The 10,705-nt window shown below is 44.5% G+C and overlaps 1 protein-coding gene across 2 annotated transcripts in view; it reads right to left on the bottom strand.

Annotated features, from left to right (window-relative positions):
• Nucleotides 1–583: 583 nt before the first annotated feature.
• Mrrf (mitochondrial ribosome recycling factor) overlaps nt 584–10,705 on the bottom strand; it is a 50,352-nt gene continuing 40,230 nt past the window's right edge. For both annotated transcript variants that reach the window (XM_021656768.2, XM_060390058.1), the window contains exons 6-7: nt 10,282–10,441; nt 584–1,081 (exon numbers count right to left, since the gene is read on the bottom strand). In XM_021656768.2, the coding sequence (XP_021512443.2) occupies nt 1,004–1,081; nt 10,282–10,441 (238 nt within the window). In that variant the 3' untranslated portion in view covers nt 584–1,003. The remainder of the gene's footprint in view (nt 1,082–10,281; nt 10,442–10,705) is intronic.

The following is a 10,705-nucleotide window of genomic DNA, read 5'->3' as shown; positions in this document are numbered from 1 at the left end:
ACATGGTGAAAGAGCTGACTCCTGGGGGTTGTCTGACCTCTACGTGAATGCTATGGTGGGTGCCTTCATATGTTCGCACACACACAACGATGCAAAAAAAAAAAAAAGACGGGCCCAGGCCACAACAAAGCCCCTGTCCATCAGAAGACAGGCCCTGGAGAAACGGCAGCTCATTTCCAAATAAATGTTGACAGAAGCAAGAGTGGAGTGACAGAAAGAAAGGAAAAGCATTTGGTCAGCAGCTACTAATTTTCTCACAACATAAATACATGGACAGCTTCAAGCGTTATCCTGTGCCATTTTCTCTGGTAATTTTGTCAAGATACAGACTACCAGAAAAGAAAAAGAGGTTTAAATAAGAGGAGCAGAGTCCAAAATGGACTCGTAGATCTCTGCCTAGATCTGTAGGCAGAGAGTAGCCAGAGGCTGTGACTGATGTAACGCAAACAGGGCTAGCTGGTAAGGAGCTCAGTACACACGGAACAGCATGTGGGATGACAGGCTAGGGGTAAAAGCACTGCTCTTGGTGGCTTTATAAACAAGCTCTGGGCTTGTCCATCCAAATCACTCTTTCCTCTGCAGCTGTTATTTTTCCAATTTATTTAGGCTTGATCATTAGCAGTCATGGTGAAGGCCCCCATTATCCCAAATGAGTTTAAACAAGGGCAGGGTCTCATTCCCCGTGTGAAAGGAGGCTCCTGTGATGAGGAGAAGAGCTGCTGAGCCTGACAGTGGCCGGTGGTGACATCTCAGTCAAGGTAACTGCCAACAGCAGACTTTCTCTGAGGGCTTTCATACCAGGAGATTCGGAGCAGAACAAGGCCATGCAGGGAAACAAGGAAGACGTTTGGTAAGTCTGAGCACCTCAACAGGAGGCTCAGGCTCCCGTGGAGGAGCAGCAGCGACGGCCTCCAGTGGACGGTCAGGGCAGTGGAGGCGCCAGCTCGCCATCTAAGGGAGGAGCAGAAACTGGGCTCCAGTGTGCAGCTGTGACTGCTAACTTTCACCCGAGGAGCTCTTTGGTCTTTGCTGCTAGATGCCGGTCCAGCTCTGCCACCGTGTCGTCGGCCATTTGGCTGATCTGCAAGAAGAAAAACTCAAGTTTGATGTCTGGGGTAGGGGACAAATGTTCCTGAAACATGCAAAGGCTCCTGGGAAATACTGACAGTGACAAGGTTCACATTAACTGAGGTCACCCAGGCTCTGCACTAGGAAATGTATGCAGACACTGTTCCTGGGTCTCAGCAGCAGTCCTGAAAAACAGGTATGGTGATTCTCCCTTTAAGAGAAGAAAACAAGACAGACCATTTATTCAGGGCACAGTCAAAAAGTCCTAACACCGAACTTTAACACTCAGCAGTCCGATTTTACAAGCCAACATTTAAAACGATTAGACAGAGCAGAAAAGCCACATTGCCTCTTAACAAGCAATGGCTCGACCTTTCCAAAGCTGCGGCCCTTTAACACAGTTCCTCATGTTGTGGTGTCCAATTATTTTTGTTGCTATTTCATAACTGTAATTTTGCTGCTGTTATGAATCATAATGTAAGTATCTGATATGCAGGCTATCTGATATGTGACCCCTGTGAAAGGGTCGTTCAACCCCACAAAGGGGTCATCGTGACCCACAGGTTGAGAACCACTGTTCTGGAATTTCTTATACCTCAGCTACTCTATTCCAGAAAGCCTTTAGATGAGCTGATGGAAAGAACTGCAAGACCCTAGAGTTAAACAGGAAAAAGAAATGCACATCTGATCAACAAACAGAAAATGCAACAGACCGAAAAAATGCAAATGAAAAACGAGATACAGCTCCAGCTATCACTGCTAGCAAAACTTGATGTTATTGTTTTTAATTACAATATTCAGAACCAGCAAGCTACAGTGAATGGATAAGCTCCCATATCACAGGTAGAAATTCAAATTGATGCAAACGCTCAGACCATTTAATCCCCAAATGCCTCAACTGGGAAATTATCAAGAGAACATGATCTGAACATAAAATTCTTTTTATGTTCTATTATATAAATATTATAATTATAATTTTATGTATGGTTGTTTTGTCTGTGTGTCTGTGCATCAAGTGTGTCACTGGAACCTGAGGAGGCTAGAAGAACAGGTAAGATCTCTTGAACTAGAGTTGCAGGTGGTTGTGAGCCACCATGTGGGTCCTGGGAATCAAACCTGGGTCCTCTAGAACAGCCAGGACTCTTAACCGCTCAGCCAGCTCGCTAGTTCCAAGTTGTTGGTTTTTAATTCTATTTATATGAGTGTTTGTCTACATGTATATGTGCCATGTGTGTGCCTGATACTTGGTGAATTCCCTGAAACTAGAGTTAAGAATGGTTATGAACCACCATGTGGGTGCTGGGGACCGAACCTGGGCAGAACAATGGGTGCTCTTCATCACTGAGCCAACTCTCTAGGCCCTAGCATCCAAATTCTTAAGGTCTAGGTATAAAAATGTTTTTATTAGTTTCAAAAACTTTTAAAACTTTAGGCTGGGTACAGTGGTGAACGTCTGTAATCCCAGCACGCCGGGAGGCAGAGGCTGGCAAATCTCAGGACCTCTGGAAGAACAGCGGTGTTCTTAACTGCTGAGCCATCTCTCCAGCCTTGGCAGTGCAGGTTTTACTTGGCATAAGATGTCTAGTTGGGACACTGTTTCCTCCATTATAAATTCCTTTCATTATAGTTATATAACATGCCAAAATCTTAACATTCTATCTTTTAGTGGTGGGAAGGTAACTAACATGGTACTTAGGTCTGAACTGATATCCCACCTACGACAGAGCACACACCACGTTCTCAGAAAGCATTTATTAAGAGAAGAATTGATAAAGTTCTCTGTGTTTTTCTGCAAAAAGTATGCATGCCTTTCTGAGAATGATTTAGTAGGTGTTGCAGGCTCCCTTCTAAGTCTAAATGGGGTTGAAGCGAAGACAGCAGCTTTGGCAGGAAGCTCTGGGGGCTAGCAGAGTGTGCAGATCTGTGTGTTCAGCAGCACGGCAGCTGCTTGACATCTTTATTTGCCGACCACAGGCCTTGGCCAGGAATTAGAAACTAAATACACGGTTTGAAAGAGCAGAAACTAAAAAGGACTTGCAGCAATTGGTCCCAGACAGAAAAGTAGCCAAGCTCTCACCATTCTAAAAGCTACACATTTTTCAGCTGGAAAAGCAGAGCTCCTGGGGCTGCCAGATACTGTGGGAAGAGAGGCTGGACTCAGAATGGCAGTTGGTTCCCTCCTCAGGAGTCAGTCACAAATGTAGGAGATTTGTGTCTCTGGTGCTGCCCTGTGTGGGCCAGGGTCAATGGCCAGCAACGCACCAGCGCTGCAGGCTGCCAGCCTGGACCAGCCACGGGTGAAGGCCACAGTAAAGGATATCAGGGCAGAAGGACTGAGAAGCGGAAGGGTAGACCCTGCTAACATGGGAGGACATGCGCAAGTGACACTCTACTCTGTGTGTGTCCTCACCCACCAGACGAGGGTGCTAGCCCCTTCTCCTCAGCTAACCGTTAAGTGAAAAGAGGACTACACAAGCACACAATAATCTGCTTATCTTACACAAATGCTGTTGTGTGACTATGACTTCTACCACCACTTTACGACTTCAAGCTAACCCAGTAACGAAAGTATTTGCTAGGTTTTTACCAGCTAATAGGTACAAAGGGCTCCTGGGAACAGGACACTGTAGGCTTTTCATCTTTATCAGACTTTGTAAAACACTGATGACTAAGGACACCAGCAGCAGCAGCTCCTACTGGTTAACAATCCACAGGACACATGAATGCTGTTATTTCCTTTAGCATATTTTCACCTAGCAGTTGCCTAAGAGTTTCTATTGTATAAAATGTTTCTGTTAACTCATTTACTGAACTATGACCATCCCACATAAACCTTATAAAGTAGACAGAAAAGTTATTGTCCCCATTCTACAGAAAACCCAACCAAACTTGGGCAAGATTGCTTCACCCACTCTGTCTGCCCACTAACTTTTTATGTGATGTGGCGTGGCCAAAACCTCAGTCCAGATGGCTGGTTTGACAATCCCACTCCCTAGCACCTGGCCTATTCCTTCCTCATTTCAGCCACACTGTGGTGAGGTCACTGAGAGGATCAGTTCCATTTCCTTTAAAATCACAAGGGCAGGAACCAGCGTGGATGAACAGAGTGAAAATTATCAAGGACCATCACATACTAGTCACAGTTAAGCATGTGTGTCTTCTGATCCTCTGATCACTCCTGGGAGATAGGGGCACAGACCATACGATAATGGCCTTACAGATGAGCAAAGAGGCCCCACAGATGACTGAAGCCATTTACTCACTTTCAGAGCATGGAAGGAAGAGAGCTAGGGTCTGAATGCCTGACTCCAAAGCAAGAACCATTTTCACTCTCGTGCCTCGCTTTATTAAATTATATTACATTATCAGCAGCACCACCAGTCCTATCACCATCATCACTGTGTCTGCTGGTTACAAGTTCGGAAAAGTGGAAGGACGACACAGACAGAGAAGGGGGTGATGGGAGCACAGAGCACAGCTCTGGGCAGGTCTGCACACAAGCCATCCTTCATGAGGATAGCCTTGCCAGGTTAGTCCCTGCCTGTCTGCAGGGCCCTCCCCTCCTTCAGCCCCACCAGCACCTTCTCTCAGTTCAGAGAGGGCTGCCTCTCAGAGAAAGACAGCAGTGAAAGGATCTTGGCCGGAGTCACTGGTGGATTCTGCCAAATGCTTTAATGTTCAGCAGGCCCGTTTATGGCAAACTGAAGCCAAGGTACCACAGCAGGCTGGCAGATGTCAAAAGAGTCCTGAGCAGGAACATCTCCGGCCCTGCAGCACAGGTGGTCTGGGCTAGGGCTAAGGGAGTCAGGGGTCAGGAACAGTGACTGAGCCAGAAATTACAGCTCAATCATTTCAATCTTATATACCAAAGGTGAAAAAAATATTGTTATAAAATATTTCAAAAGAATCTGATCTCCAAGGAATCTTGAAAATGATTAAAAAAAGAGGCCAATTTCATAAAGTAAAAGGCTCTTCAGAAACCCATCACTGAAATGACTCCTATTAGTTTGATAATTAAAGCTACCGATTTTTGTATGACTATGTATCTTTAAAACATTTTATTAGATTAATGGTTTTATTTTAAGTGTTTTGGGTGCAGGCACGCATGTGCACCACACATATGCCTGGTGCCCACAGAAGTCAGATCCCCTGTAACTGAAGTTATAGATGGTTTTTGAATCTGAGTCCTCTGTAAGAGCAACCAGTGCTCTTAAGCATGAGCCATCTCTCCAGCCACAACTTTTCTTTATTAAAATGTAGTTGCAATGTTTTGTTTAGTCTACTGTTTAAAAAAACAAAAATTCACCTGGGTGGTGATGTGCACACCTTTAATCACAGCACTTGGGAGGCAGAGGCAGGCAGATCTCTAAGTCCCAGGCCAGCCTGGTCTACAAAATGAGTTCCAGAACAGCCAAGGATTAAACAGAAAAACTTCCTCACACACACACACAAAGTAAACAAACAAACAAATAATTCTTAAAAAGTCCATGTCAATAAATTTTTTCTTAACCTCTATATAGATTCCAACTAATGGATTCCAGTTTTTAGTTTTCTATTATTATACATAACACACTAATACATACACAGCCCCACTAATTAAGGTTGACAATTTCTTTTAGATACGTTCCAAAGTCATAAATCAGAAATAAAGGGTTTCGGGTATCTGTCATACTATCCTCTATGAAGGCTATAAAGGCTTATATTAGCAAGAACAAACAAATTAATTATGAAAGAGGATATAAAGCTAATGAGTTTGTTCAGTTCTAATTCTGTCATTGTGGTGGATACTTCGTAAAATTCAACAATAAAATGTAAAGTCCAACACGAAACACCACAGGTACAGATGGCCTTAAAACAAAACAAAACTAGCCAGGTGTGGTGACACATACCTGTAATCCCAGCACTTAGGGAGGAAAAAGAAGGTGGATCTCTGTGAGACCAGCCTGGTCTACAACGGGAGTCCAGGACAGCCAAGGCTACACAGAGAAACCCTGTCTCAAAAAACCAACAAAAGAAAACAAAACTGTACTGTGTTTGTCTGTATTTCTGCATAGCATGTGAGTGTCTGGTGCCCACGGAGGTCAAGAAGAGGCTATCAGATCTCTTGCGGCTCAAGTTATAGATGGTTGTGAGTATAGCTGCTGCGAACAGAACCTCTGGAAGAGTGGTCATGCTCTTAGCTGCTAAGCCACCTCTCCAGCCGCCAGAATGGCTATTCTAACTGTACAGAAGTTCAGTGAGACATACAGATTTTTTTGAGTCTGGTTAATTTTAGTGTTCGTGTTTTAAATAATAGTTTATTTAAAAATCAAATATATTTTAAAAAATCAACTATACTAAAAAATCCATTTCTCCGGGCAGGGGTTCTAGGTTATATCCATACATGGTCCTTGGCTGGAGAAACAGTCTCATAAAAGACCCCTGTGCCTTGATATAATTGGTTCTTGTGGAGCTACTGTCCTCTCCAGGTCATACTAACTCCCCCTTCTTTCATATGATTCCCTGCACTCTGCTGATGGTTTGGTTATGAGTCTCAGTATCTGCTTTGATACACTGCTAGGTAGAGTCTTTCAGAGGCTCTCTGCAGTAGGCTCCTGTCCTGTTACTTGTTTTCTCCTACATTCAATGTCTATCCCATTTGTCTTTCTAAGTGAGGATTGATCATCTTACCCCAGGTCCTCTTTCTTGTTCACCTTCTTTAGGTGTACAGATTTTAGTATGTTTATCCTCTTTTATAGGACTAGTACTCACTTACAAGAGAGTATATACCGTGTGTGTCTTTCTGCTCCTGGGACACTTCACTCAGGATGATCTTTTCTAGATCCCACCATTTGCCTGCAAATTTCATGATTTCCTTGTTTTTAATTGCTGAGTAATATTCCATTGTGTAAAAATACCACAATTTCTGTATCCATTCCTCCATTGATGGACATCTGGGTTGTTTCCAGGTTCTGGCTATTACAAATAAAGATGCTACAAACATGGTTGTAGGCCCATGGTAGCTCAGTATCCAAGTGGGTTCCCTAGTAAGGGGAACGGGGACTATTTCTGACATGAACTCAATGGCTGCCTCTTTGACCCCCCCACCCCCCGAGGGAGGAGCAGCCCTGCTAGGCCACAGAGGAGGACACTGCAGCCAGTCCTTAAGATACCTGATAAGCTAGGGTCAGATGGAAGGGGAGGAGTACCTATCAGTGGACTTGGAAAGGGGTAGGAAAGGGATGAGGGGAGGGAGGGTGGGACTGGGAGGGAATAAGGGAGGGGGCTACGGCTGGGATACAAAGTTAATAACCTGTGATTAATATAAAAAAATAAAAATTATATAAAAAAAGAAAAAGAAAAAATAAAATTACTTTATCTTTAAAAAAATAAAAATAAAAATCCATTTCTCTGTAGTATAAAAGTAAAGATGATGATTTGAAGACAAACAAGTGGTAAGCTCACATTAAAACTGTTTTATTTCAATCAGGTATGGTGGCACATACCTGCAATCCCTGTACCCAGGAGACTTCAGACTGGGATGGATCTGAGGCCAGCCTGTGCTACATAACAAGCAGCAGGCCAGCTAGGGTCTCATAGCAAGCTACTGCCTCATAAAAACAGAAACTCAGCTTAAATGTTAGGACCCAGTAAAAGGTAAACTAAGCTGGGTGTGAGGTGCACAACTGTGACCCCAGTCCTCAGAAGAAGGGCGAGAGGAACACGAGTCCCACCTTGGATACATAAAGGAAACCATGCACATGTGTTTGAGGCACTTACACGAAAGACTCTAAGTGACTTTGGAAAGATATAGTAAAGACCTTAGTAAGAATACATTTCTGGCTGGAGGCACAGTGGTAGAGTGCTTACAAAGCACACGCAGGGCTCTCAGTTCAATCCCCAGCACCGGGAGAAAAGGCATAAGCAAACCAATGCATTTCTCTGGGCAGCAGGCTAGACTTGGTATGCTCCACTCTGAGAGAACACAAAGGTTTATAAGGGAGATATTCACTGTAACCTTATTAGTGCAACTTTTAAATAATTCAGACAAAAAAATTAAATAAAAATATCTAAAAGCAGAGCTTCTAAAAGACAGTTTTGCAAGATGAACTATTTAAGCAGCCATGAGAAGTGGCCATTTGTAAAATTTTTTCAAACACATAAATAGCAAATTAAAAATTATACCTGGACTCAAAGTTTCTATACACTGTACATACTCAATGCTGTTTAAAACTTCATGTCAAAGAAAGAGAAAGACTATTTGAAATGCCGAGTGATGTCTCCATGTTGCGCATTTATGGGATGACCCTCTTCCAGACGGTTAAAACAGTCTTCACTTTTACATTCTTTATATTGAGCAGATATTACTTTGGTAGTTAGGAACAAAAGTAACAAACAAAAAGTTTAAACTGTTGATGAAGGATCCATCAGCCAGCAGCTTTAATTATATAAAGCAAAGCAAAAAACAAACAGAACAAACAAACAAAAAAGAATCAAAACCAAACCAAAGGCAACAACTCCTTTGGTGCTGTGCACACAGAGAAAAGAACACGGGGCAGAGCGCACAGGGCTGCCTCCGACTGTTTTCCAAACTTCAACCACACGACTTTAAGTGAAGCTACTAACGGGATAAGAATTAACATGGAAATAACCTCTCCACCACAGACTTTCACACTGGAGAGACTGATACAGTGTGCGAGGTGGGACTTCACAGCCTGTAGGAGCCCCTGAGGTACTGGTGATGGCCACCTCACGCAACCGAGGTGCCAGTGTCTGTCTTCATTCTGTCTCACAGTGACCAGGTGCCAGCTTAGAATCAGAAGAACAAAGCATTTTGGCTTGGAAAGAATAATAAACAGTGGGAAGCGCTGGAGGGAAAGGGTAGAAGCCAGCGGTAGCGAGGGAAGGCTCTGGCTAGGTCTCCATCAAGTGTGTTTTAACAAGAGCACTGATTATCTGATCATTCTTCCTTCTTCAAGGAGCACGGACTCTGCTCTCTAGGGCAGACTCCAACTTGCTGAATGAGGAGTCAGGCAGCTTGGGAGGCCGGCTGCATGTCCACTGCAGAGATGGAATCCCCTAGGATACCAAGGAGGAGCAGGCTAACCTATGAATGTCCCTCTGAGCAAACACAGGAGGGGAGAAAGACAGCAGGAGGGGATTTGAGGATTTAAATGCTAGGCATCCTAAGGAGCCCGTTCAGGTCAGAAATTACCAAACCCTTTTACTGGAAAAACAGACCCAAGGGTCAGGTAACCTCTCCAAGGTAACAGGACAGCAGCTGCAGGCACACGGCCTCTGGTCCTTCTTTCTCAGGGTGCTTCTGCAGAACCATCAGGGAGCCATTTAGACCACACGCTTCAAAGCTGGAGAGGTGGCTTGGCAGTTCAGAGCACTCACTGCTCTTCTAGAGGATCCAAGTTCAGTTCCCAGCACCCACACCAGGTGCTTTAGCCCCCTGGAACTCCACCTCCAGGGGATCTGATGCTCTCTTCTGGACTTTGCAGGCACTTACACTCACTGCATATCCCCCACATAAACCCACATGTCTACACGATATTAAAAGTTTTTTAAAAACACCCTTTCTAGGAAACACACTGAATCAGAAAATGTAGGAGCGACACCCAGGAGACAAAACTCCCCCAGGTGACTGCCGGCTGACCTACACCCAGAGTGCCAACGACTGATCCAACCTGAGGGCAGTGATTCCTTCCACGCCTTTCACTACCTCCCTCCAGAAGCACCAGGGCTCACCACACAGAGAACACAGCTGCTGTCTCGTCGGCAGTCAGGAAGCTAGAGAGCAAAGCAAGTAGCTCTAGGATCAGTTTGCCTAGGTTTGGATCCCATTTCTACTACTATGAGCAAGAGAGAATACATAGGTTCCCAAACTTCCCTGGCCCAGGCCTCCTCACTGCCCTCCTACAGTTCTGCTGTGCTGCTGCTTCAGCAGCGGGGGCTGAACCGGAGCCTTGCGACTGCCAGGCAGTCAGCCATGCCTGCAGCCTCTGGCTCGGCTTTGTAGTGGTGAGGGTAAATGAAGTGTTCAGCACAGAGCCGAGCGCACAAAGATCAGCAGCACCTTATCCCCTCCAGGGTCCAGACTTAGAGAGTTGCTTTTGATCACGTGAATTCAATGACCAGAGCATTCTGTTTCGCAGTCCTTGCTTCAAACATGAGCACACAGATTCCTTGGGTGAGACAGATAAATGCTACATCTGTTGGCAACAGTACCTGCTTCTCTATGAGTCTAATGGTGTCCTCCGAGGTTCTGTCCTTTGACTTCTTCAGTTTATTAATTGCATTAGTGCGAACTTTCCGTAAATTTTCTTTGGCCTTGTTGGTGTTCTGCTTGGCCAGTTTTACCAGCATTTCTCTGTGTTCTCTGGTTACTCTGGAAAAAAAAAAAAACAAAAAAACACACATACACATAAAAGTTCAACAAAACTATTCTTTCTAGTAAGATGCTGACCTCCAGCCAAGAATTTCACACTACTCTGTTAGTTCAGCAGTCTATGGCTCTGACCCATCAGCTGGTGACCTTCGCCCTCCTGACAGATGCCAATGGACATGCTTAGTCTGGTGAGTTATCTGGTAAAAGCAAGCAAGAGACATTAAGGAACCAGAGAGGCTATGTGGACCTGGAGTCAAAACTCAA

This window comes from Meriones unguiculatus, chromosome 8, assembly GCF_030254825.1.
Source record: "Meriones unguiculatus strain TT.TT164.6M chromosome 8, Bangor_MerUng_6.1, whole genome shotgun sequence".
Lineage (NCBI taxonomy): Eukaryota > Metazoa > Chordata > Mammalia > Rodentia > Muridae > Meriones > Meriones unguiculatus.
This window is presented reverse-complemented; position numbering and strand designations above follow the sequence as displayed.